The sequence below is a fragment of the Trachypithecus francoisi genome, unplaced genomic scaffold (genome assembly GCF_009764315.1).
Source record: "Trachypithecus francoisi isolate TF-2019V2 unplaced genomic scaffold, Tfra_2.0 Lachesis_group5, whole genome shotgun sequence".
Classification (NCBI taxonomy): domain Eukaryota; kingdom Metazoa; phylum Chordata; class Mammalia; order Primates; family Cercopithecidae; genus Trachypithecus; species Trachypithecus francoisi.
The window spans coordinates 149290025-149315616 of record NW_022681470.1 but is presented as its reverse complement, the minus strand read 5'-3'; the positions used below and the strand labels follow the sequence as shown (position 1 = coordinate 149315616).

Below are 25592 nucleotides of genomic sequence, written 5' to 3'. Positions count from 1 at the left end.
AGACCATCCTGGCTAACACGGTGAAACCCCGTCTCTACTAAAAAAATACAAAAAAACGAGCCGGGCGAGGTGGCGGGCGCCTGTAGTCCCAGCTACTCGGGAGGCTGAGGCCGGAGAATGGCGTAAACCCGGGAGGCGGAGCTTGCAGTGAGCTGAGATCCGGCCACTGCACTCCAGCCCGGGCGACAGAGCGAGACTCCGTCTCAAAAAAAAAAAAAAGTGCGTGCCACCTGGGGCTGTGGCCACAGAACCAGGACGGGGCTGCTGAGAGCTGTGTCCCCACAGCGGAAGTCGCTGTCCCTCTCAGGCCTCGGTTTCCCCACCTGTCAATGCCTCCACTTGGCTGTGGGTCTGTGAGGGTCACTGTGCTCACCTTTTGGGACCCAGGGCATGAGGCAGGCCAAGGAGGAGTGGGGGCCAGCCACCTTGCTGGGTGGTTCCCCGTGGGACCTGGGGTGTGGCTCAAGAGAGAGCAGGTGTGGGTGTGAACGGGACCGCCCCATTCCTGCCGACTTCGATGTCCCCGCCGGCCGGCCACCCACAGGTCTACATGGCTATCTTCCCTCCTGCCCACCTACCTGCCCAAACACACGTCACCAGCCGTCACCTACACACCCACCCGCGCATCCCCACACCCTTGTGGGCCTGGCTTTTGGGAAATTGCAATTTGAGGGGAGAGCAGTCCCACCAGGGCATGCCCCGGAGCCTGGCTGGCGGGGCTGACGCACGCGGCAGGACCTCCCGTGTCCATCTCTGCCCCCCAGCATCTCCACCTCTGCCCGTCTCTCTCTGTCTCACTCGTCTCTCCGTGTCTCTTGACTGCCACCATCTCTGTCTCTGTCTCCCTCTGGGTCTCTGCGGCCCGCGTCTCACACTCCCGCCCCCGCAGCCCGAGGTCCTAGCCCGCCCGGGGACTCGGCTGACTCACGGACACGCCCCGCGAGACAAACACACGCGCGGAGGCCGAGCACGCAGTCCTGCGCGGCAGCGCCTTGTGCACCTGACCCCCGCCGCCGAGACGTCCCATTGGCCGGCGCCCTAGCCCGGCCCCACCCCGCGGCACCCCATTGGCCGGCGTCCCCGGCCCCGCCCCCGAGGCGCCCCATTGGCCCCGCCGCGCGAAGGCAGCGCCGCGTACGCCCGGGAGCGAAGAGCGCGCGGCGAACCGGGCGCCGGGTCATGCGCCGCCGCCTGTGGCTGGGCCTGGCCTGGCTGCTGCTGGCGCGGGCGCCGGACGCCGCGGGAACCCCGAGTGCGCCGCAGAGAACGCGCAGCTACCCGCACCTGGAGGGCGACGTGCGCTGGCGGCGTCTTTTCTCCTCCACTCACTTCTTCCTGCGCGTGGACCCCGGCGGCCGCGTGCAGGGCACTCGCTGGCGCCACGGCCAGGACAGTGAGTGCGGGGCGGCGGGGCCCGGGCGGGGGGCGGTGAGTGATGGCGGCGCGGTCGCCGTTATCACGGTGATCTGCGCCCGCGGAGGAGTCCCGGGGGCTCCTCTGTGCAGCCTCGGCCTCAGTTTCCCCCGACTGTGCGATGGGTGCAGCCCTCTTGCTGGGAGGGTTGAACTGTTAAAACGAAGAGTGCAGCGGGGGGCCCGGCTCAGGGGCAGAGAAGGGTCCGTGTGGAACAGCCCTGTGGGTGGGGTCACCCATCTGCAGGTAGGAAACTGAGGCTCCAGAGGGGCTGGGGCAGGCCCAGCTGCATGGCCGAAGGTGGGGGTTGACCGCCGGACTCCTGACATCACAAAACCGAGTCAGGGCTGCCTGAGTCGGGGCCCCTCTGCTTCTTCCTAGACACCCCATCTGGCAGGTGAGGCCAAGGAGGCACACAGAGGGAATGGGGCCTGCCCAGGGTCCCACTGACAGGGGTGGCAGAGCTGGGTCCCCACAGGGCCCAGGACCTCACGGAGCGGGCGTCTCCATCCCCAGGGCCTGCCCAGCACACGGTAGGCCCTCAGCGTTTGTGGACTTTCAGGAGCAAGAGGAGAGGCCGGGCACAGCAGGGGATGTGGGGGTAACCTGGAGGCCAGGGGAGTCGGTGTCCCCGCCGGGCAGGGGGCGCTGGGGAGGGGCCTGGGCTGCTGGCTGCCACCTGAATCACTACCATTAGGACAGATAATCATCCCTGCCCTTCCCAGCGCTTTCATCTGGGCGCCAAGGCCCTCATTAGGCCGCACGCGACGAGGGCGGACAGGGGACCGGCTGGGCCGGTCCCTCTGTGGTGGCATGGCCAGGCGGGGCGGCCTCGGGCCGGGGCACAGGCCTGGCTCTGCTGCGTGACCTGGGACAGTCGCTACCTCTCTCTGAGCCTTGGTTTCCCTAGCTGGACAGTGATGGGGGTGAGGGCCAGCCGAGGGCTCTCCTGCCTTTCGTACATTCGCTGGTCACTAGTCGGGCACCTTGTGGGTGCTGTGCTCAGCATGGGGGACCCAGTGGTGACAGAGATGCCCACCCTCCCGGGGCTCCCAGAGCAGAGGCGTGCAGCAGTTACACACAGGAACAAGGGCAGGTGGGTGCCCAGAACAGTGAACAGTGGTGTTGGGAGCCGCCTTGCCAGGGGAGGGGAGGCGCAGGGCGAGGAAGGGACCAGGGGAGATGGTGACACAGACACCCCAGAACTCAAAGCTTCAAAGACGTTCCCGTGTGCCCTGGAAGGTCGGGCCTAGAGGCTGCCCCGAGGAGCTTGTACTTTGACAGGGAGCTGGCCGGGCACACGGGGAACTGTGCACCCAGCCGAGGAAGTGGCAGGCACCCAGGCCGGGGTGGGCAAGTGTGGGTGAGGAGTGGCGGCCGGGCCCAAGGTCCTTGCTGGACAAGACACTTTGGCTCAGGGTGGGGCAGGGTGAGCCCTGGGCCACCCACAGACGACGGGGTCCAAATCTGGCTCTGCCACGCCCTGGCCTCAGTTGGTCCCTCTGCCATGTGGGCTGCTGAGTGGGTTTGGTAGGACAGCTGGCATACAGTCGGCGCTCAAGCATGTCTGTGGTGTCCCACTCCAGGCCACTGCCAGTGTGGCCTCCAGTCTGGAGCTCTGAGTCCCAGTGACTGTGTGCGGGCCGAGCCGCTGAGCTGTGAGGGCCGGGGCTGGGGCTCCCTGGGGCGGTGCTAGTCGCTGGCTCATTTATGGTCATCAGCGGCCCGGATGGGCCCTGCCCACTCTGACTCCCACATCCCAGGAATCCTCTCCCAACCTTCCTCGTTGGTGTTCCTGCCCCTGGCGTCCCCCTGGGTGTCTGGGACCTCCCCCACAACACACACACATGGATGCTATCCTCGGGCTGAGTTGCAGGGACAGCGCTGACCTGGCCTGGTGGACTCTCCCATGGGTTCTCGCCGATCCCTGCACTCCCTCCAGCTCGAGGGGGCCGTCCTGCTTCTCGTTCCCTCCGCCTGCTCCTTGCTCCTCCTTCACGAGCTGGGGGGCTCCTGGTGTCAGTCATGGCCTTGGGGGATCCTGGGTGTCCATCGTGGTCCTGGGGGGGGCTCCCGAGTGTCTGTCATGGTCAGGAGGGGACTTGTGGTCTGGGGCGGGGGGCTCCTGATGTCTGTCGTGGTCCTGGGGGGGCTCCTGGTGTCTGTTGTGGTCGGGAGGGGACTCGTGGTCCTGGGGGGTCTTCCTGGTGTCTGTCGTGGTCCTGAGGGTCTTGGACGAAGCATGGTGGACAGCAGCGGTGCTGGGGGTGAGCCAGTGCCAGCGTGAGCGGCTGTGAGCCAGCAAGGCCCTCCCCCGACCCCCGCCTCCCCCAGGTATCCTGGAGATCCGCTCTGTACACGTGGGCGTCGTGGTCATCAAAGCAGTGTCCTCAGGCTTCTACGTGGCCATGGACCGCCAGGGCCGCCTCTACGGGTCGGTGAGTGCCGGGCAGGGCCGGGCGGCACGGGCGGGGTGGGGGGTCGGCCGGCCTCACCCCCACCCGCAGCGGCTCTACACTGTGGACTGCAGGTTCCGGGAGCGCATCGAGGAGAACGGACACAACACCTACGCCTCCCGGCGCTGGCACCGCCACGGCCAGCCCATGTTCCTGGCACTGGACAGGAGGGGGGGGCCCCGGCCAGGCGGCCGGACGCGGCGGTACCACCTGTCCGCCCACTTCCTGCCCGTCCTGGTCTCCTGAGGCCCCGAGAGGCCGGCGGCTCCCCAAGGTGCCCAGGCTGGTGGCGAGGGCCCAGCCATGCTTGTTCTTCCCCTTGCTGGCCCCGTAAGCGCTGAGTGCCCACGGCGTGTGGGCGCTGGGGACACAGCACAGGAGCCCCGGGGGACCCCAGCCTGAGGGGACGGCAGCCACCAAGCAGATCCAATGCTGAGTTGGCGACCTCGAGGACCCAACAGGGCACCTCCCGGGCTGAAGGATGCGGACGTCGAAAGGTTGAGGGGGATGTCCCAGGCAGGACCCTGCAGAGGCAAGGGCTCAGGGTCGGCAGCACGTTGGGGGGCGGGCCAGGAGAGGAGAGGAGGGGAGGGGGTACGAGGAAGGGGCTGGGGAGACGGTGACAGCCGTCGCAGAACACCAGCCTCGAAGTCGGTCCTGTCCCAGGAATCTGCAAATGCACCGCCTTGTGAGGACAAAGGCACCTGCAGGTGGGACGGAGATGGGGGAGCATCCGGGGTGGGGGGCCCAGGGCCCCAGTGTCCTCACAGGGTCCTCATGACAGGAGGCAAGAGGGTGAGAGCCAGAGAGAGACGGGGACGGGCTGCACTGTGGAAGGGGAGGAAGGGCCCCAAGCCGAGGGATGTGGGATGTGGGTGCCTCCAGGTGCTGGGGAAGGCGGGGAACGGGTTCCCACTGGAGCCCCCGGGAGGGACCGGCCCTGCCCCACCTTGATACTAGCCCAGTGGGACCCATTTTGGACTCTGGCCTCCAGAACCGCCAGAAAATAAATGTCGTCTTTTAAGCCTGCAAGTTTGTGGTCCTTCGTTACAGCAGACGTTGGAAATATGCACACGGTGTCAGAAACTGTTCATGACAAAATAAGCCTCAGGGCTCCAGAGGCTGAGGGCAGGAGCCGTGCTGGGTGCAGGGCAGGCCTGGGGCTTCATGCCGCTGTCCTGCGGGATGTGGGGAGGGCTGCTTGTCGGGGTGGGGGCGTCCCCACCTGTGCCCAGCACCCTCCTGACATCCTGAATCCGCTAGGCCTTCTGCCTGCAGCGCTGGGAGTCAAACTCCAGCCAGAGAAAAGGGCAGAGCCGAGAGCCCAGGTCCACCCCAGCCCCACAGCCTCGAGCCAGGCAGTAACACCCTGGGACCATCTCCTCTTCTGTACGTGGGGTGACAGCACCATCGCCCTGGTGAAAGGGACAGTCCCCGGGCACGGCCAGGACTCCACCCCCAGCCGCCGCCTTCCACATAAATCCAGGAAAACTGGGCTGGGGCACTTGCTGGGAGGCACTGAGCAGCCTGACAGGGAAAACCCTTCTGGGAAGGGAGGGTCGTGCCCGGCCCAAGAGGCTCTACGCACCCTGCAGAGAAGGGGGCCCTGCCCTAGGGGACACCAGGTGGCCTCTGGGGACACTTTTGGCTGGCATGGAGCAGGTGGAGGCCAGAGCTGCGCCCAGGATGACCCCAGGTTGTCAGCATTGGGAGATCTGCACACATTGACCAGCTCAGAGGGCATTGCCACTTGAGTTCTGTTGCCGGGGGCCACACGGGTCCACGGCTGAAATAAAACTTGCTGGCACCCCACGCAGAAACCTAACGTGTGCCTCAGAGAAACAGGTCAGCAGGCCGGGCGCGGTGGCTCACGCCTGTAATCCCAGCACTTTGGGAGGCCGAGGCAGGCAGGTCATGAGGTCAGGAGATCAAGACCGTCTGGATCAACATGGTGAAACCCCGTCTCTACTAAAATACAAAAAATTAGCTGGGTGTAGTGGCACGTGCCTATAATTCCAGCTACTTGAGAGGCTGAGGCAGGGGAATCGCTTGAACCCGGGAGGCGGAGGTTGCAGTGAGCTGAGATGGTGCCGCTGCGCTCCAGCCTGGGCGACAGAGCGAGGCTCCGTCTCAAAAAGAAAAAAGAAACAGGTCAGCAGTTGTTTCTAAAACGGAGCGTGGAATGAGCGTGCAGCCCAGCACGTCCCGGGGCAGTGAAATCCCGGTTCACACAGAGGCCTCAGCAGCTCATTCAAAGCCCAAGCCTGGGTGCCCCGGTGTCCTCAGGCAGCGAGGTGGGGGCTGCATGACAGAGAGAGGCGACCTGGGGGCACAGAACCAGCGACTCTCCAGGAAATCGCCAGCAGTGAAAATCAGCCAACTCAAAACTGTTGCAAACTGTGCTTCCGCTTACGAAGCGCTCCTGAGAGGCAGGACGCAGGGGAGCGGGCCTTACCAGTCCCACCTCCTGTCGTGCAGCAGGCTCCTGGGGCGGGGAGGGCACCAGGGCGGCCACTTCTTACCACTGTCTGATCTGTGAGCACTGTGGACTCACAGCCCTCACCAGGGTGCCAGTGTCCTCAGGGCCCAGTGCCCCGAGGCGCATGCCTGAGTGGGGCAACCTGATTGGTCCTGCTCCTCCGGCCACCCCGGCCACCCCACGGGAGGGAGTCCCAGCCTCAAAGGCAGGCACACGCCCGGCAGCATCTGACAACGGCCGTCCAGTTCCGAGTCCCCAGGCCTCGCAACCGCAAGCCTCACCTGCCCGGGCCTCCCCTCCAGCTCCAACTCCAACTCCCGAGGACCACCACGGACACACAGAACCCCAGCCTCGTCTCGACAAACGCCTCCTGACTCAAAACTCCATCTTCCAACACGAAAACGGCTCGAAGCTCCGCCTTCCCAACAGGAAAACGGCTCCAAGCTGTCTTTCCAACAGGAAAACGGCTCAGCCAGGGGACCGTGACCCAGAGCAGGCGGCCCGGTCTGTCGCACAGACTTGGGGCCTAAAACACAGTTGTTCTCTTAGTCTGGAGATCAAGGACGATCCAAGGTGACCTCCCCACCTCGGTGGCCTCCATGCAACCTTGTCTTCGGGTGCCGGGTACGTTACCTCGTGAGGTGCCGAGTCCGCGGGTCCCGGAGTTGGGATGTGCACACCCTCAGGGTTGGCACTCTGCCCCTCTGCCCTGGCGGCCACAGTCATGAAAATCCCAACGCTTCTCTAGGCTCCACGGCCCCCGAGGACGGCCACCAAGAGGGGTCACCACGGCGCTGCGGTAGCAGAAGTCCAGCAAGTGCCCTGGGCATGGTCAGAACAGGTGGGATCCGAGTTACCTGGCCAAGGGGGCTGACGCAGACACGCCGCGGGACACCGTGAAGAGGGCGGTGCGGAGTGGAGGGCGGGAGTCTTTGGAGAACAGGTGGGGGCGTGGGGCATGCACCTCCCGCTCGCAGGAGCCGTCCGCAGTGGAAGGACACGGGTGGTCCTGCTGGAGCCTCCTCTCCATTATTCGTCTCCACCGTCTGATTCTTCGGTCTCAGGATTGTGGATCCTCAGCAACTGAGATGAACCCACCGTCCCGGCCCCCAGCCCACAGGTCCCCAGACCTTGCCAGGTGTGCCCCAGCTGGCTGCACCCCAGGCCAGGCATCCAGCCACCTTGAGCAGTGGGGTCTGGCTCCTCAGAGGGGCCAAGAACCCACGTGGCTGAGGTGGAAGACTGAGGTGCGACCGAGGGGTGAGGTGGAGGTGCTGGGCCCTGGTGCTTTAATGCTGGTGTTTCTGTTTTTAAATTTCACAACCTGGTGACACCGCCACCCTACCTCGCCAGCAGCCCTCCTGGGCTGAACCTCGGGAGAGTGGGCTTGCTAGCAGGTCCTGGGCGCCAGGCCCTGCAGGAGGCACAGACCCCTGGGGACAGGACCGGCTATGCAGAGCCCAGCCAGACTCCCAGCTTGGCCCTTTCCCGACACACGGGCGCAGAAGGAAAGCCACAGCACCGGCTTCTCTTTGTAAGTAGTGTATTTTAAATAGCTTTCAAGATACACATATTTTTTTTTTTTTTTTTTTTTTTTTTTTTTTTTTTTTTTTTTTTTTTGAGACGGAGTCTTGCTCTGTCGCCCGGGCTGGACTGCAGTGGCGGATCTCAGCTCACTGCAAGCTCCGCCTCCCGGGTTCACGCCATTCTCCTGCCTCAGCCTCCCGAGTAGCTGGGACTACAGGCGCCCCCCACCTCGCCCGGCTCGTTTTTTGTATTTTTTAGTAGAGACGGGGTTTCACCATGTTAGCCAGGATGGTCTTGATCTCCTGACCTCGTGATCCGCCCGTCTCAGCCTCCCAAAGTGCTGGGATTACAGGCTTGAGCCACCGCGCCCGGCCTAGATACACATATTTTTTCCTTTAAAAAAGTCTGTTGGAGCAATTTTGTTCTTGAATTTTGCTGGTCATCCTCATGGTCCCGAGCCCCCGAACTCCGGGTCATGGAGGCGGCCGAGGGGAGGCCGGGGGCCCACGCGGCCTGTCCTGGCGGCACCTGCAGCACTGTGGGGCAGCTGTGCCCCGTCTTTTGCCACAAATCATGCATGGCCGCCGTGTGAGCTAAAACGTCCATTTATTTCAAAGCAGTAATAATTTAAAATTATAAAAATCTTTCCACCGCTGAACGTTTAGAGGGTGAGGTTAGACAGAGGATGGGGAGGCTGGGGACGCCCCGGAGGGGAACGCGTGGCCCACGCCTTCCCGAGCCAGGGGGCCAGTGGGCCGGGCCCGGACCCTGCCTTGGAACAGGCGGGACCTGCAGCGCTGACCAGCCAAGCGTGGCCCTGCCGGGGCACCCAGTCTGCGGGTGCTGTGTGGCGCTGGCTGCGGTGGGGGGGGAAGGACCCGTGCTTTCCCGGCGGCCGACGCAGGCTCACGAGTTGCCTGTGGCATTCTCGTTGCTGGGCGAGCTGGAGGAGGAGGACGACGACGAGGAGGAGAAGCTCACCCCAGTGAGGCCCGGGGGGTTCGTGGCCGTGTTCTGTCCCGTGAGGCTTTTTCGGCAGACGGGGCAGCTGTCGTGCTTTGTGGGGACACAGGTGGGGACGGGAGAAGGGGCAGGTTAGAGGCGGGAGGGCCGCAGTCGGGGGGCGGGTGGGCAGGGCACTCACCTGCTCCAGCCAGGGCACGATGCAGCCGTCGTGGAACAGGTGGTTGCAGGGCAGCTGCCGCACACGCTCACCCAGCGCGTAGTCGTCCTTGCACACAGGACACTCAAGCCCGGAGCCTGCGGGAGTGTGCGGCTGCGGTCACAGCGGGCACAGGGGGCCTGCCGAGCCTTCAAGGGCGGGCTTCTCCACTGCCTCAGTCAGAGGCCACCCCTGAGCCCAGTGAAGGGAGAAAAGCCATGTGTGTGCCCCTGTGGGCCGCCAGAGGGAACCTGGACAGAACCCTCTCCTCCCAGCCGACCTTCAGGAAAACGCCGGAGGCCGGGCGCGGTGGCTCAAGCCTGTCATCCCAGCACTATGGGGAGTTGAGGTGGGAGGATCACCTGAGGTCAGGAGTTCGAGACCTGCCTGGCCAATATGGTGAAACCCCATCTCTACCGAAAATACAAATATTAGCCAGGCGTGGTGGCGAGTGCCTGTAATCCCAGCTACTTGGGAGGCTGAGCTCTCATACCTACGTGCTCCTCGGTGATGGGGACGGTGGGGAGGGCCTGGATTTTCTCTTTATCTGCCGGTGGGGGGCCCGTGTTTTCAAACTGATTGAGGAGCTGAAAGACAAGAGGCGAGAGTGCCGGGAGCTCCTCGGGGGCCCGGCCCGGGGCTCTGAAACGCGAGGCTGCAGGACCTGCAAAAGCACCGAGGCCGCATTTGTCCTGGGCCCTGGGCCCCTTGGAGCCCACCCCGGGTCGGAGGTCGCTGCGGAGCCCACGTGGTCCCCCCTGCTCCTGGGTCCCCTGACGGCAGAATGGGGTGGGCCGTGCTCCAGCTCGTGGGCTGCTGTGAGGGTCGGGTCCTGCCAGTGACAAAATACTCCAAGGGCTCCTCAGCAAGGCTGAGATGGGCGGTGCCTGGAAGCAGGCCGGGGCGCGACCTCTTGGGAGAGGGACTGCGTGGCCTCCTGAGCACGGGACTGTGGCTGCGGGTGAACCCTCCGCGCGGTTCTGCTACGTTCCGCGTGAATACAGGAGAACCCCCAAGGGTGCCAAGACTCAGAAATGGCAGGAGGAAGGCCGGAGCTGCCCTCTGTGCCTGCCAGAGCGCGGAGGCTGCGCCGGCATCCCCCTTGACCTTTGTGGGCTTCCCGGGTCTGGGCAGTGGGGCAGCTCCCAGGGACAGGCAGCCCAGCCCACCCCCAGCAGGCACTCGGGGCCGTGGCCACGCTGTACCTGTGTGATGATGGCGTCCAGGCCGTTGGCCCCCCAGGCGTAGTCCATAGGGTTTGAGTGCAGGACTCCCCTGGAGGTGGAAGGTGGGGTTCGAGTGGCTGATGGGCAGTTGGGGCAGGTGCGTCTACCCACCCCACTCACCAGGGACCCAGGCTGGGGATGGGGACAGACACCCCCACCTACTCACCAGGGACCCAGGCTGGGGATGGGGACAGACACCCCCACCTACTCACCAGGGACCCAGGCTGGGGATGGGGACAGACACCCCCACCTACTCACCAAGGACCCAGGCTGGGGATGGTGGCGGGCGTGATGATGCCATTGACAAGCTGCTGGATGATCCTGGAACAGAGGGGGCCAGTCATGGGGTGAGGCCGCCCCACGCACAGGGAGGCGCCAGGCCTGCCAGGTCCATGGTGAGCACCAAGGGCAGGACCAGCATCAACTTCTAAATTAGCTTCTATTTGTTTACTATGAATCAGGGTCTCACTCTGATGCCCAGGCAAGAGAGCAGCAGCTCGATCTTGGCTCACTGCAGCCCCGACCTGCTGGGCTTAGGTGATCCTCCGCCTCAGCCTCCCAAGTAGCTGGGACCACAGGAGAGCTCCACCACTCTCAGCTATTTTTTTTTTTTTTTTTCAGATGGAGTTTCGCTCTTGTTGCCCAGGCTGGAGTGCAGTGGCGCAGTTTCGGCTCATTACCACCTCTGCCTCCCGGGTTCAAGTGATTCTCCTGCCTCAGCCTCCTGAGTAGCTGGGATTACAGGCATGCGCCACCGCGCCCGGCTAATTTTTGTATTCTTAGAAGAGATGGAGTTTCATCATATTGATCAGACTGGTCTCAAACTCCTGACCTCAGTGATCTGCCTGCTCAGCCTCCCAAAATGCTGGGCTTACAGATGTGAGCCACCACGCCCGGCCTCCACTAGTTTTTTGAAATTAGAGATAGGACCTCTCTATGTTGCTCAGGCTGATCTTTTTTTTTTTTTTTGAGATGGAGTCTTGCTCTGTCGCCCAGGCTGGAGTGCAGTGGCCAGATCTCGGCTCACTGCAAGCTCCACCTCCCGGGTTTACGCCATTCTCCTGCCTCAGCCTCCCGAATAGCTGGGACTACAGGCACCTGCCACCTCGCCCGGCTAGTTTTTTTTTTTTATTTTTTAGTAGAGACGGGGTTTCACCATGTTAGCCAGGATGGTCTCGATCTCCTGACCTCATGATCCGCCCGTCTCGGCCTCCCTAAGTGCTGGGATTACAGGCTTGAGCCACCGCGCCCGGCATCAGGCTGATCTTAAACTCCTGTCCTCAAGGATCCTCCCTCCTCGACCTCCCAGAGCACTGGGATTACAGCACTGAGCCACCATGCCTGGCAAAATTAGCCACTTTTAAAGATGACATTTCCAGCAGGTGAGACACACAACCATAGAAAGATCAACCACCAGGAGTGGGGGAGGCCCAGGCTCTGGTCCACCAGGAGCGGGGCCCAGTGAGGCTCGCCCAGGCTCTGTTCCACCAGGAGCCGGGCCCAGGGAAGGCTCGCCCAGGCTCTGGTCGGGGCCCAAGGGCAGGACAATGATGATACGCATGTGAACAGCAGTCCCCAGAATGTGTGGGCCTGGCAGGCGCGCTGTGCCCTGCTCTGCGGTCAATCCACGCGCCCTGAAGCAGCACACTTCTGTCTCCGAAGGGCTGTGTGGGGCTCCCACTCCCAGTGGGTCACAGACCAAGGCTCTCAGAGAGCGTGGGGGTCACAGGGGGCTGGAGCGCCTGGCCGGGCGGCCTCTCCAGAGAGCCTTCGGATGATGCTACGCTTCCGTGGAACATGTGCTGCTGAATTCTAAGCACCAGAACTTCCGACCTCATGGCGTGGGGCCCTTGCGGCCACCCCCGGGGCCCCCTCACCCTTCCAGCGTGGGGACGCCTTCGTGCCGGCCGGTGGCCCGCCGTGTGGTGAGGCGGGCGCGGGGCTGCCGGGCGCCGTACCGGTGCCGGGACGGATGGTCTCTCTCCCGCCGGCTCTCAGGGTCCCTGCCTTCGTCAGCCTGCGCCCCAGGAGGAAACGTGGGGATCTCGAAGCTGTCATCGAAGATGCCGAAAGCGAACTGTCCGTAGCCCTGCGGCAGCGTGAACAGGTGCTGATCCACGTGCTGAGGAGAGGAGGGGGCGTGACCTCAGGGCTCAGGCCAGTGCAAGGGAGAGGAGGAGGCGTGACCTCAGGGCTCAGGCCCGTGCCGGGGAGAGGAGGGGGCGTGACCTCAGGGCTCAGGCCAGTGCAAGGGAGAGGAGGGGGCGTGACCTGGGGGCTCAGGCCAGTGCAGGGGAGAGGAGGGGGCGTGACCTCTGGGCTCAGGCCCGTGCAGGGGAGAAGAGGGGGTGTGACCTCGGGGCTCAGGCCGGTGCAGGGGAGAGGAGGGGGTGTGACCTCGGGGCTCAGGCCGGTGCAGGGGAGAGGAGGGGGTGTGACCTCGGGGCTCAGGCCAGTGCAAGGGAGAGGAGCGGGCGTGACCTCGGGGCTCAGGCCCGTGCAGGGGAGAAGAGGGGGTGTGACCTGGGGGCTCAGGCCGGTGCAGGGGAGAGGAGGGGGTGTGACCTCGGGGCTCAGGACCGTGCAGGGGAGAGGAGGGGGCGTGACCTGGGGGCTCAGGCTGGTGCAGGGGAGAGGAGGGGGTGTGACCTGGGGGCTCAGGCCGGTGCAGGGGAGAGGAGGGGGTGTGACCTCAGGGCTCAGGCCGGTGCAGGGGAGAGGAGGGGGCGTGACCTCGGGGCTCAGGCCGGTGCAGTCTGCTGGGGGCACTAGGGCACAAAGACAAAAGAGAAAGCAAGACGGGCCCTGTTGGGTGCCAGGTGGGAGGGAGGTGGGAATTGGGCAGAGTCTGCCCGGCTGGTGTGAGTGGCCTTGACGAAGTCTCACTTATACTTGCCCCAACTGAGCAGCGTGGGCCACCCCAAGCCCCGGCCCGGTCCCTGGAGGGACGAATTTCCTCTGCCGTGCGGGCAGGGAGAGCCCAGGGAGACAAGGTGGGGACAGGCTGGTGCTCAGGGCCCGAGCAAGGCTGACAGGATCAGGAAGCACGAGGGGCGGGCAGCTCACCTCCAACGGTGGCCGGCTCTGGTCCGTGGGGGCTGTGGAGGGAGCAGAACCATTTTCTGTGCTCCTGGGAAGACAGTGAGTGTCAGCAGCGCTGGCTGCCCCGTGTCCCCATGCGCCAGGCTCCCTCCCCTCCAAAGTCCGTGTTGGGAGAGCGGCATTGTCCTCAGCACTGCTGCCCACCTGCCACCGCCCCAGCATTTGGCACCATAACCCGCTGCTTCTTCCCTCGCCAGTAAACCACAGGTTTCTCTGGAAACCAGTGCAGACACCAACAACCTCCTGAGTGTGAGGATGTGGTGGGGCCCCCGTGGCCCCTTCCCCGGAGGGCCTGGGTCACCAGATCGGTCGCCAAGGCTGAGGGAGGCGAGCGGCTGCACAGGGGGCCGGCACTCCCCTCCGGCCCCGGCCATCACAGAAGGGAATGGCACGCTGCTGCCTGCACAGAGGACAGGGCTCCCAGAGCCACGGACGCCAGGGCCTGCCAGCCACAAACTCGGGGGGCTGGACACCAGCACAGCCCCCACCCCTACTGCAGCTGAGGCCCGGCCGGCTCTCCCAGCCTCTTGAATGGCGGGCTGCATTACCTGGTCTCTTCCGGAAGCTCCTCGATGAAACCAGACTCGCATCTTGGACAGATATAATCCTGCAGGAGAGAATAGAAGGCCGGGTCACGGTGACACCAGGCATGACCTGCAAAAACCCCTCAGGGATGAGGACAGAGGGGCTCCGGACCCAGTGGTCTCTGGCTGGCCAGGGTGGCTCCCAACCCATGGTCCTGGAGGGCAGCCGAGGGGACCTGGCCTCTGCCGGCCACCCGCTGACCCTTTGGTGGTTCCCGGCGATCTGATGCCCCACCGTGACGGGCATCACCAGCGCCTGGGCACCTACTCACACAGGTGGCACCGCTCAGAGGGGTGCCCCGATATCCCTTTTCCAGAATGCTCTGGCAACCCTGCACACAGCCCGTTCCCCTTGCTAGGGGGAGGCCACGTCCACACTGGCCACACCCCTGCAAGACCCCATTCCCAGGTCCCCCTAGAGCCAAGGACAATGCGAGGCCAACACGGTGATGTCCCAGAGGAGAAATGAGGACCCTGCCTGGGGACAGCCACGTGTGAGCCCCAAACCCACGTTCATGGTTCCCCCGCACCAGCCTCAAGCCACAGCCATGCCGAGGATGGATGCCATCCCCTGTGGACCTCACACTGCAAAGGGATCCCCAGGGCTGGAAGGGCCTGCTGGAGGAACTGGCTCACGGGGCAGACCCCTCATGGCTGGCTGGGCTCCCGGTGATGGTGGAGCGGGCCGAGCATTCGTGGGCCTGGGCTGGAAAGTGTGTGGTGCCTCCTGGCCTCATGAGGAGCTGGGCAGATGCCGACGCAGCTTCTCGCACAGCCTGCAGAACTGGACACTGGAAGCCAAATCACCGTCTCTCTAAACGACCCTGCGGTCTCAAGTGCTCCATTGCAGTGACGTGAAAATGGCCTCACACAGCACACGTCATCACGGAAAGGGCCAAGGGGGTCCCGAGATCACCCCCAGGTGACACCGACAAAAACAGGGAGACGAGGCTCCCACGGTGCGGGGGTACTGCTGTGAGGGGAGCCAAGGCAGACCCCAGGCTCTGGGGATGCAGGTTCCAGAGGGGCTGTTCAGTCCCAGCGGGGCGGGGTTAGGACCTGGTCAGCTGTGGTCCCCTCTCCAGCAAGCAAGATCCTGGCCTCACCCGCTGACTCTGGGAAGAAACGGGGGTCTGGCGGGCAGTGCTCAAGGGGAAGGCCGACAGCTGGGCCCCTGCCCACACCATGCGGTGCCCGCCTCAGCTGCTCCTGCCACTGAAGCACATGCTGGGTGGGGAGGGACTAAGGCCAGGGCGAGCGAAGGATGCCAGATGCACGCAAACCCACCGTGAGCGCAGAGTGAAGACACACCATCTACAAATATAAAAAAAGTGCTGCCGGCTCCTGGTAAGGCCAGCAAGCAACACACGCGTTTCAGCCCAGGCCCCACAAATGCTCCACACGCTCCTCCATCACCGGGCGCGGTGGCTCAGGCCTGTCATCCTGGCACTATGGGAGGCCGAGGCGGGCACATCACCTGAAATCAGGAGTTGGAGACCAGCGTGGCCAACATGGTGAAACCCTGTCTCTACTAAAAATACAAAAATAGGCCAGGCATGGTGGCGGGCGCCTGTAGTCCCAGCTACTCGGGAGGCTGAGGCAGGAGAATGGCGTGAACCTGGGAGGCAGAGCTTGCAGTGAGCCGAGATCGCGGCCACTGCACTCCAGCCTGGGCAACAGAGCCAGACTCCGTCTCAAAAAAAAAAAAAATTGCTGGCCGGGGTGGTGTCTCCCACCTGTAATCCTGGCACTCTGGGAGGCCGAGTGGATCACCTGGAGTGAGACGGCTGGGTCGTAGGTTGAGGGGGAGTCCCATCTGGGGGACTTCTGGGTGATTCGGGTGGATCACCTGAGGCCAGGAGTTCAAGACCAGCGTGGCCAACATCGAGAAACCCCGTCTCTACTAAAAATACAAAAATTAGCCAGGTGTGGTGGCAGGCATCTGTAATCCCAGCTACTCAGGAGGCTGAGGCAGGAGAATCGCTTGAACCTAGGAGGCAGAGGCTGCAGTGAGCCAAGATCGTGCCATTGCAATCCAGCCTGGGCGACAGAGCAAGACTTCATCTCAGAAAAAAAAAAAAAGTGCTTACAACTCAAAAAAAAAAGAAAAAGAAAAACAAAAACAAAAGACAGCCCAGGCCAGGTGCAGCAGCCCATGCCTGTGATCCCAGCACTTTGGGAGGCCGAGGCGGGCGGATCACGAGGTCAGGAGCTTGAGACCAGCCTGGCCAACGTGGCCAAACCCCATCTCTACAAAAACCAAATTATCTGGGTGTGCTCGGGCAGGTCTGTAACTGCAGCTACTAGAGAGGGTGAGGCAGGCAGGAGGGGGAGGCAGGATGGCTTGAGTACAGGAGGTCGAGACTCCAGTGAGCTATGGTCCCACCATGACACTAGCCTGAGTGACAGAGCCAGACCCTGTCTCTAGAAAAAAAAGAAAGAAAAAGAGAAACAGACAACCCAGCTGAAAACGCGCAAACGACCTGCACAGGACACGCCTCCAAAATGCGCACCAGGAAATGCAGCCGGCCAGCCCCAGTGAGACGCCACTTCCCAGGGCCAGCGAGGACAAGATGCGAGACCCCATCCAGGCCTGCTGGGAGCCCAGAAGTCCCCCAGATGGAACGACCCCAGGACCTGCGAGCCAGTCCTCTCCCTCCAGGCACACACCCGAGAAACGAAGACATCTGCCCACAAACGTTCACGTCGCCAGAACGAGCAGGTGAGTGTTCGCCATCGTCGCCGGCAGGTGGAAGCAGCTCCAGGGCCCACCGGAACCTCAGAGCACCACTCAACCACGGAAAGGAGCGAGGCCCAGACCAGGCCACGGGGGTGGGGATGCATCTGGAGGACACGATGTCCAGTGAGAGACGCCAGACACAGAAAGCCACACAGCGTGTGAGCCCATGTCTATGAAATGTCCAGGACAGGCCGAGCCGCAGAGACAGTACCGGCGCCTGGGGGAGGGGACGGGGAGTGACGGCTGACGGGGACTAGGTGGGTTTCTTTTTGAGGCCATGAGAATGCTCTGGAATTAGACTGTGGTGGTGGTTGCACAGCTTTATGAACATACCACAAACGTTTCACTGGGTGGGTTGTATGGTGTGTGAAAACACGGAGATAAAGCTATTAAAATAAATGGGCCAGGCGCCTGTGGTCCCAGCTGCTCGGGAGGCTGAGGTGGCAGGATCTCTTGAACCCGGGAGGTGGAGGCTGCAGTCAGCCAAGATTGTAGCAACAGAGTGAGGCGGCGTCTCAAAAAACAAGGGGGGGCTGGGTGCGGTGGCTCACACCTGTAATCCTAGCACTTTGGGAGGCCAAAGTGGGCAGATCACTTGAGGTCAGGAGTTTGACACCAGCCAACATGGTGAAAACCCATCTCTACTGAAAATACAGAAATTAGCCGGGCGCGGTGGTGGCGCTGGTAATCCCAGCTGCTCGGGGGCTGGCACAGCGCTCAGCCGCTCTGGTCCCAATGTGCTGAGCTCAGCCCCTCTGCATCACCTGGCTCTCTATCAGGCTCCTGGGTTCCCATCTCAGTCCAGGGCACAACGCACAGAAAGTTCCCGCCACCCACACTGCGGGCTCACGACAGCCCAACCTGGCCACACACTCGTCTGCTCCAGCCCTGGCCTCCTCTTGGCCCCCCGCTGTCCTGCCCGTAGTGGCCGTGGGACCTGGTGCCACAGCACTGTCCAGAACCCTCTCCCTGCAGCACCCACTCAGGAGTCAGGGCCTGTGCATGTCAGCCCTGCTGCTGGAATGCCCACCCCAGGTGGTTCAAAGGTCACCTCTCTGCTCCAAGCCTCCGCCCTGTCATGGAGGACAGCCTCAACACTCACTCGTATCTGAAATCCGGCTGCCAAGGGCTGTGACCCAGCTCCTGGGTGTTGTCAGGGCTCTGGGCTGTCCCTCAGGACCCTGGCCAGCCCCTCCAGGGCCACCGAAGGCCGGAACCGAGGCCCTGGTCACAAAGGCAAGTCACAGGTGGATCCCAGATATCCAGGGTAGAGGCTGAGCCTCTACTCTCAGGTGGTGGGAGGGGCTGGACCTGGGGGTCTCCAGCCACCCTCCTCCTCCAAGGGCACAGCCGAGAGGTCGCTCGGTCTCATATTAAATCGGAGCAGCCACAGGTAGAAACGCCTGGGCAAGGGGGCCTGGTGGAGGAGCTGCCCCACCTTCTCCAGGGGCGGCCTGCACTGGGGGCCCCCACAGAGGCCCCATTGGAGCCTCTGGTCCTAGCAGAGGATGGTGAATCCGCTCATCTCTCCCTCGGAGGACAGGTGCAGGAGGTAAGATCACTCCCCCCGCCGCCCCCCCCCCCCCCCCCCCGTCATCACCATAGCAACAGCTGGCCAGGCAGCAAGGGCCGGAGGGAGCCTGCCAGTGCCCGGCCCCACCCGTGCACCCCTAGGGGTGCGATGGCCTCATCTCCGGGTGGGATCTGGCAGGGCAGCAGGGGCCCTTCATCCACAGGGCCTGCACCGGGCACATGTCCTGAGGGCCCAGGGCCAGGCACGTGGAGGGGAGTGGGCTGGGGACCTGCAGGCCCCAGATGACTGACTGCCTGGAGACAGTGACTCGGCCTCAGGGCCCTCAGGGAGCTGTGCGCATCAGGAGACCCCAGGGAGGAAGACGGCGCAGCTCTCGGCCTCGGTGGGAGCCCCAGTGCGGGCTACTGTTTTCCTAAAGGATGCCCAAAGCTTCCCGGCTCATCCACAGTGTGTGGGCCCCACAGCCCCAGAGGCACGGGCACGTGTGGCGCCTGCACCCCCTTCTTCCCGCCCTCAGCAGCTGCCACCACATCCCACATTCACACTGTCTGTCCCTGGGCCCCACGCACCACGCACTCCTGGGACAAGCTGGGCGGACAAGGAGTGAGCAAAGCCGCTGCCTAGACCCGCTGGGGCCCCGCCTCACACCCCAGCGGGTGCCTCGGCCCAGACCCCGAACTCTGCCTTCTCCTTCCCAGGTGGATTCAGGCACCTCCACTAGGGACCAGAACCCCACACGTGCCCATCCGTGCCGGTGCCGGGGGTGCTGCAGCTCTCCTGAGGCTCAGGAAGGTCCTCATGGTGGCAGAGTTCTGAGTGGGAGGAAATTCGGCACCAGCAGTTGCCTGAGGCAGACCCCTGCACCAGCCGGCCGGACAGAGAGGTCAGCCGACATCCACAGGTTCCCTGGGTATTGCTGGTGCCCGATCACAACGCCAGGCTCCATGCTCACGGTGCTGCAGGGAGCCCGTTCCAGAGAACCTAGCTGTGCGGAGTCGCTCCAGGGTGCCGGCCGGACACCCGTGAGGCAGGGCAGGCTGTTACTGCCACAGCATCTGGCACAACCACAGACACACAGAGTCAGCAGCGGCCAGAGACAGACGCCGCACAGCCTGGGCAGACTCCGGTCAGGGTTGCTCAGGAGGCCGGGGAGGACCAGGCCGCTGCAGGGATGAGGAGGAGACCGGGTGGGCTGAGGGGGCAGCTGGGGAGACTTCCTGCCCGGCACCATCGGTGACACTGGCGCAGCAGCCCTCACTTTCCCGGTGGCTCCCTGCCCACGCCGCCTCTTCCCCACGACCGTGGGCAGCAGGGTCCAGCACCCCCACTGTCCTCTCACCACCACTCGGGGACACTGCAGAGGCCCTCAGGGGTGGGGGGGTCAGCAGGCAGAGCTGAGACCACCCTAGGAACCACCCAGAGACAGGGAGCTCAGGGACAGGGATGGCATCCAGGGCCACCTCCCTGTGCCCGCCTGGCTCCCAGGGGCTCAGTGCCCTCAGCAGGTCCCTGCCCACCGGCTGTTCTCGCCCACACTCTACTGTCACAGCACCGCACTCAGCACCTCCTCAGCAGAGTCGAGTCTGGGTCTGAGCAGCCGCCTGTGGCCTGAGCCCCAGCTGGCCTGTCTGGTTCCTGCCGCCACACGCCCCACTCCGGCTGACGCTTCCTTTCCTTAGACACCCAGACGCTCTTGTCACTGCCTTTTTTTTTTTTCTTCCCCAAAGGAGTCTTACTCTGTTGCCCAAGCTGGAGTGCAGTGGCACGATCTCAGCTCACTACATCCTCCGCCTTCCAGGTTCAAGCAATTCTCCTGTCTCAGCCCCCTGAGTAGCTAGGATTATAGGTGCCCGCCACCACACCTGGCCAATTTTTTATATTTGTGTTTTTATTTTTTTGAGACGGAGTCTCGCTCTGTTGCCCAGGCTGGAGTGCAGTGGCCGATCTTGGCTCACTGCAAGCTCCGTCTCCTGGGTTCACACCACTCTCCTGCTTTAGCCTCCTGAGTGGCTGGGACTACAGGCACCCACCACCTCGCCTGGCTAATTTTTTGTATTTTTAGTAGAGACGGGGTTTCACCGTGTTTGCCAGGATGGTCTCGATCTCCTGACCTCGTGATCCACCCGTCTCGGCCTCCCAAAGTGCTGGGATTACAGGCGTGAGCCACCGCGCCCGGCCAATTTTTTGTATTTTTGTAGGGACGGGGTTTCACCATGTTGGCCAAGGCTGATCTCAACTCCTGACCTCAGGTGATCCGTCCACCTCAGCCTCCCGAAGCACCAGGACCACAGGCGTGCGCCGCTGTGCCTGGCCTCGTCACCGCCTTTCGTGGGAGCAACTGTCGCCCCTGTGCTGTCGCCTGAGCCTCTGAATGCAAGTGTGGCTTCCCGCTCACGGCACCCTCACAAGTCACCAGGAGAGCAGCCAGGTGCCGGCCACTCTGCACACACGTGCCCACCGGATGCCATGGGGAGCGAGTCGTACCACCAAACCCACTTTGCAGGTGAGGAGAGTGGCCCAGTCGCGTGGGGCCTCCGCCTGATCCCAGAGCCCAGGAAGGCAACGCAGGCCTGGAACAGCCCAGCTGCCTGGGGGAAGCCCTCGTGGGCAGGCACACAGCCCACGGCAGCCAGTCCCCTCTGCGTCAGAGGCAGGCAGGAGTGTCCTGGCAGCCAGCTCAGGTGTCTCAGCAGCAGCACTGCTGCCTCGGACCCCGGCTGCCGCCTCGGACCCCGGCTGCCGCCTCGGACCCCCGCTGCTGCCTCGGACCCCCACTGCCGCCTCGGACCTCCGCTGCCGCCTGGGACCTCCGCTGCCGCGCAAGCTCCCCATCAGCAGAGACGCCCTGTGTTGAGGGCACGGACTGTGGCTGGGGACTTTCCCCATGACCAGATTCGGAGCAGCTTCCCTCCTTCCCGCCCCAGAACCAGGTGTGCCCATTTCGCAGCACAGAAAACTCATTTTTGAGACAGCGTCTTGCTCGTCACCCAGGCTGGAGTGCAGTGGCACCATCACGGCGCACCGCAGCTTCCACCTGCCAGGTTTAAGCACTCCTCCCACCTCAGCCCCCGCCCGGAGCTGGGACTCCAGGCACGCAGCAACACACCCCACAATTGTTTTAGTCTTCTGTAGAGACAGGGTCTTGCCATGTACAGAGAAGTTCTGACGCTACCACGCTGTCTACGGGCGTCTTGTTGCGTCCTGCTCTAAAGGCACAAGCAGGTGCCCTCTGGAGCACCTGTGGGGTGGAGACGGGCAGTCCCCGGCAGCCCTCCCTGTAGTTATTTGCTGTTAAGGAATTTACCAACGTCCATGATTAAATATTTGTCAATCACTGTTTCATGCTGGCTCCCTGGCCAGCCTGTAAAGTCTGTGAGGGCAAAGACCACAACTACCTGTCACCACTGAGTTCCTGTGACTACGGGAAAGCCTCGCCAGGCCCAGTGACAGGCAGAGGAGGTCAGGGTCCTCCCTGTCCAAGGCCACCAGTCCTGTGCAGGCTCCAGGAGCAGCTAAGTGGGCAGCCAGGTCAGGGCAGCGTCAGCCCCCCCACCCCTGCCACAGCCACCACTTCGGGCTTCCCAGGGCCTGTCCCAGGGCTCACAGCGGCTGCGAGGGGCTGCCCTGCAACTCACCCAGGCAGGCAGGCTGTCAGGCAACCAGCCCCTCCTGTCACGGCCAGTGGGGACAGGAAGCGGGAAGACGCAGGAGTGAGACCCCTGGGAGACAGAGGAGCAAGGCAAGGCTCAGTCTCAGCTCCCCAGCCTTCACCCCACATCTGAGATTTCACTTTATTTGTTCCTCCTGCTGGGGAGGGGAAGCCCGGTGGCTTCAGTAGAGGAAACCACACCTCTCTCTCCACTTCTGGGCCTGGCACCGCTGTCCCGCCATGCCCCAACTCTAGCACTCGTTCCTCCTCTGTGACCCACAGACAGGCGGCTTCTCCTGACTCCCTCCCGCCCCTCCTGGGTCTCTGCACTGCTTGTTGAGGGCTTGGGTTCCTCTCAGGGGTCAAAGCGTAGCAACAGCCAGGCAGTAAGGCACACAGAGAGCACAGTAAATCCTCAATGCCTGCAGTCTCTTCCCCTGGGCACAGGGTGGGGAGTCCAGACCCCTCCACTTCCTGCAGCTGCTCCCCTCAAGCTGTCAAGTAGCTCCGGACTAAGCCAGCTCTGCCACTTTCCTGCTGAGCCACCACGGGCCTCAGTTTCCTCATCTATCAAGCAGGCGTGGCTCGACTAAATCACCACTTCCCACGTCAGCCTGGGGAAGAGGAACAGCGGTTAAAAATGCAGACCACCGCCGGGCACGGCGGCTCACACCCGTAATCCCAGCGCTTTGGGAAGCTGAGCCAGGAGGATCGCTTGAGCCCAGGAGTTCAAGACCAGCCTGGGCAACACAGGGAGACCCCGTTCCTAAAAACAATATTAAAAATACAGACTGCTGAGCCCATAGCACACCGACTGACTCCGAAACCCTGGAAAAGGGGCCTGGAAATAGCATCTCCGACTAGCACAGCTCACACCTCCCCCAAGGTGACATCAGGGCCGCGTGGAAAACACTGCCCTGAACCAGCAGGAAGTAGCACTCGGAACGCCCAGGCCCAGGGTCCTCCCGGGCGAGGGGTGGCTGTAAACACCTCGAGGAGGGGTGGGCTGCCCGGCCAACCCCGGGAGGGAAAGAACGCAGGCTCCGGTCACAAAGCCTTATCGGCGGGCCGCGCTCGAACCCCAGGACGGTGCCTGGAGCCTTCTGGGCCTGAACCTGCCTCCAAGGCGGCGGCCAGGGCTCCACAAGGCGAACGTGCAGCGAGGCGCCGGCGCCCCAGACCACGCGCTCGGCGGGGGTCCCTTGGCGTTATTCTCCGGGTCCGAGCCCCTCCTCCAGGCCCCGACAGGCCCGGCCCCTGCCCCGCGCCGCGCCACCGAGCAATAGTCTCTCTCTGCTCGCCAGGCCTCAGTTTCTCCGTTTGCAAAACCAGGCTCACCGGACTCGGAGGTCCCACCTGGGATCCTCACGGCCTCTCGGGTTGGGAACGCCGCGAATGTGGGCTCACCCCGCCCCGATCCGCTGCGCCGCTCCGGCCAGGCCCCGCCTCCCGCCCAGGCCTCAGTTTCCCGCATGTGCAGCACGGGGTTCGCGCCCGCACCGCCCGGGCTCCCCGCGGATCCAGCCTGGGCCGGCGCTGCCCCGAGCCTCAGTTTCCCTATCTTGGCCAGCTCGCGCAAGGAGCGGGCGCAAGCGACCCCCACCCCGGCCCGGCCTCGGCCTCGCCTCAGGCCTGCGGCACAGACCCTGTCGCCCGTCGCCCTGGCCCGGGCCTCACCGGCAGGCGCGGGACGATCTCCACGGAGCAGCAGTGGCAGAAGTACCGTCCGGGCTGCGGCGACGCCTCGGCCATGGCCGCCGCCGCCTACTCCGCGCCGCCCGCCCCCCGCGCGGCGCCCGCCGCCGGCCGTTTGCTGCTCCCTCGCCGGCCGACGCGCCCGCGCACGCTCACGCACGGCACGCACGGCACGCGGGGCGGAGCGGGGACGCGGGAGCGCCGTAGGCTGCGCACTCGGCGGGCCGCGGCCGGGGCGACGGTGGCCGCTGAGAGACAAAATAGGCCCGGCCGCTGGGCGGGGCTCCGAGCGGGGGCGGGGTTCCAACGGGGGTGGAGCTTCCGACGGGGGCGGGGCCAAGCCCAGTCGGCGGAAGAGACGAGGAGCGGGGCCTGCGCGAGGTGGGGCCGAGGCCCTCCTCGTCTCCCGAAGCTGCCAGGGTCCTCGTGTCCCTCAGTGCTTCCCTACCTCATCGCCTTCTCCCCTCATGGTACTTCAGCCGACTGTCCCCACTCTTCCTGGGGCTCGCCAGGCGCCCTCTCCCCCGCCCCCTCCCGGTGCAGCGCTCCCCCAACCCCCACGTGGCTTTCTTCCAGGTCTTTGCTCAAATGTCAGCTTACAAGGTCTCCTCTGCTGCCCTCCTGCCCCGTGGCACTGTCAGGTCAGCTGCGCAGCGAAGGGATTTTTGGACCCACAGCAGCGCCTGACACACAGCAGGCATTCCCTCAGCGCTGCGGAATACAGACAGGGGCTCAGGGCGCTGCCAGGGCCTCGCTGGGACCCTGGGGTCAGACAGAGGCTGAGGTCTGTGGCTTGTGGCCTTGTTTGCAAGATGCTCCGCAGGCTGACGGCCCAGGAGCCTCCCGGGTGCGGAGAGGGCAGGAAACCTAACCCCCCTCCCAAATGTAATCAGTAGACACGGTATCAACACCTAGCGCAGGCCAGGATCATTTCTGAGGTTAGTTCTGGCCCAATCATGCATGTATTTCTTTTTTTTTTTTTTTTTTTTTTGAGACGGAGTCTCGCTCTGTCGCCCGGGCTGGAGTGCAGTGGCCGGATCTCAGCTCACTGCAAGCTCCGCCTCCCGGGTTCACGCCATTCTCCTGCCTCAGCCTCCCGAGTAGCTGGGACTACAGGCGCCGCCACCTCGCCCGGCTAGTTTTTTGTATTTTTTTAGTAGAGACGGGGTTTCACCATGTTAGCCAGGATGGTCTCGATCTCCTGACCTTGTGATCCGCCCGTCTCGGCCTCCCAAAGTGCTGGGATTACAGGCTTGAGCCACCGCGCCCGGCCGCATGTATTTCTTTTCTTTTCTTTTTTTTTTTTTTTTTTTTTTGAGACAGAGTCTCACTCTGTCACCCAGGCTGGAGTGCAATGGCACAGTCTCGGCTCAGTGCAACCTCCACCTCCTGGGTTCAAGCGATTCTCCCGCCTCACCCACCCAAGTAGCTGGGACTAAAGGTGCGCGCCATCACACCGGCTAACTTTTGTATTTTTAGTAGAAATGGGGTTTCATTATATTTAGCCAGGCTGGTCTCGAACTCCTGACCTCGTGATCCGCCCACCTCGGCCTCCCAAAGTGCTGGGATTACAGGCGTGAGCCACCGCACCCAGCCTCATGCATGTATTTCTTTATTCACTCAACACTCATTGAGCACCTACTGCATACCAGACCCTATGCTGAACGCACACAGAGACCCCCAGCCCCATGAGATTGGACCGGAGTATGGGACTCAGGGGTGACCCCAGCTCTGCCTCGGGAAAGAGAAAGGGCTTCCGAGGGGAAAGACATTGGAACCAGGGCTTTGAGGGATGAACAGGATTTGATTGGAGTTGGACATCCTGCAAAATGAGGCATTAGAGCCAGACTGTTGAGGAATTAAGAGTTGGAGCCCGTGCATTGAAGGATTTTTTGTTTGTTTGTTCTGTTGTTGTTTGTTTTTTAGAGATGGAGTCTGGCTCTGTCGCCCAGGCTGGAGTGCAATGGCACGATCTCGGCTCACTGCAACGTCCGCCTCCGGGTTCAAGTGATTCTCCTGCCTAAA

At 63.4% G+C, this 25592-nt stretch overlaps 2 protein-coding genes across 8 annotated transcripts; one reads left to right on the top strand and one right to left on the bottom strand.

The window, feature by feature from the left end:
- Positions 1-885: 885 nt before the first annotated feature.
- FGF22 (fibroblast growth factor 22) lies at positions 886-4901 on the top strand. Of its 2 annotated transcripts, none has more exons than XM_033195343.1 (3): positions 886-1393; positions 3748-3851; positions 3944-4901. In XM_033195343.1, exons 1-3 carry the CDS (start codon positions 1180-1182, stop codon positions 4208-4210), a joined length of 585 nt encoding a protein of 194 aa, XP_033051234.1. In that variant the 5' UTR covers positions 886-1179; the 3' UTR covers positions 4211-4901. The 2 variants fall into 2 exon arrangements, with proteins under 2 accessions (XP_033051234.1, XP_033051235.1); XM_033195344.1 differs by having other exon boundaries at positions 3921-4901.
- A 3563-nt stretch (positions 4902-8464) lies between these two features.
- Positions 8465-23811, bottom strand: RNF126 (ring finger protein 126). Of its 6 annotated transcripts, none has more exons than XR_004433515.1 (10): positions 23550-23760; positions 21859-21942; positions 13914-13972; positions 13330-13393; positions 12141-12385; positions 10522-10584; positions 10243-10312; positions 9531-9701; positions 9020-9135; positions 8465-8931 (listed from the first exon to the last, which is right to left on the bottom strand). XR_004433515.1 is itself a non-coding variant. In XM_033195340.1 (10 exons), the coding sequence occupies exons 1-10, from the start codon at positions 23622-23624 to the stop codon at positions 8782-8784; spliced, it is 939 nt and encodes a 312-aa protein (XP_033051231.1). In that variant the 5' UTR covers positions 23625-23745; the 3' UTR covers positions 8465-8781. The 6 variants fall into 6 exon arrangements, 5 of the variants coding, with proteins under 5 accessions (XP_033051231.1, XP_033051230.1, XP_033051229.1 ...); XM_033195340.1 differs by having other exon boundaries at positions 9531-9624; positions 12222-12385; positions 23550-23745; XM_033195339.1 differs by having other exon boundaries at positions 9531-9624; positions 12141-12352; positions 23550-23744.
- Positions 23812-25592: the final 1781 nt, after the last annotated feature.

Bases quoted from the DNA above. Each gene is read 5' to 3' on its own strand.
- FGF22 (XM_033195343.1), top strand. From the start codon at position 1,180: ATGCGCCGCCGCCTGTGGCTGGGCCTGGCCTGGCTGCTGCTGGCGCGG. The intron at 1,394-3,747 runs GTGAGTGCGGGG...CGCCTCCCCCAG, and splicing joins CTGGCGCCACGGCCAGGACA to GTATCCTGGAGATCCGCTCT. The intron at 3,852-3,943 runs GTGAGTGCCGGG...TGTGGACTGCAG, and splicing joins AGGGCCGCCTCTACGGGTCG to GTTCCGGGAGCGCATCGAGG.
- RNF126 (XM_033195338.1), bottom strand. From the start codon at position 23,624: ATGGCCGAGGCGTCGCCGCAGCCCGGACGGTACTTCTGCCACTGCTGC. The intron at 21,943-23,549 runs GTGAGGCCCGGG...TCTGTCTCCCAG, and splicing joins AGATCGTCCCGCGCCTGCCG to GGGTCTCACTCCTGCGTCTT. The intron at 10,585-12,140 runs GTGAGGGGGCCC...CCTCTGTTCCAG, and splicing joins GGCGTCCCCACGCTGGAAGG to GATCATCCAGCAGCTTGTCA.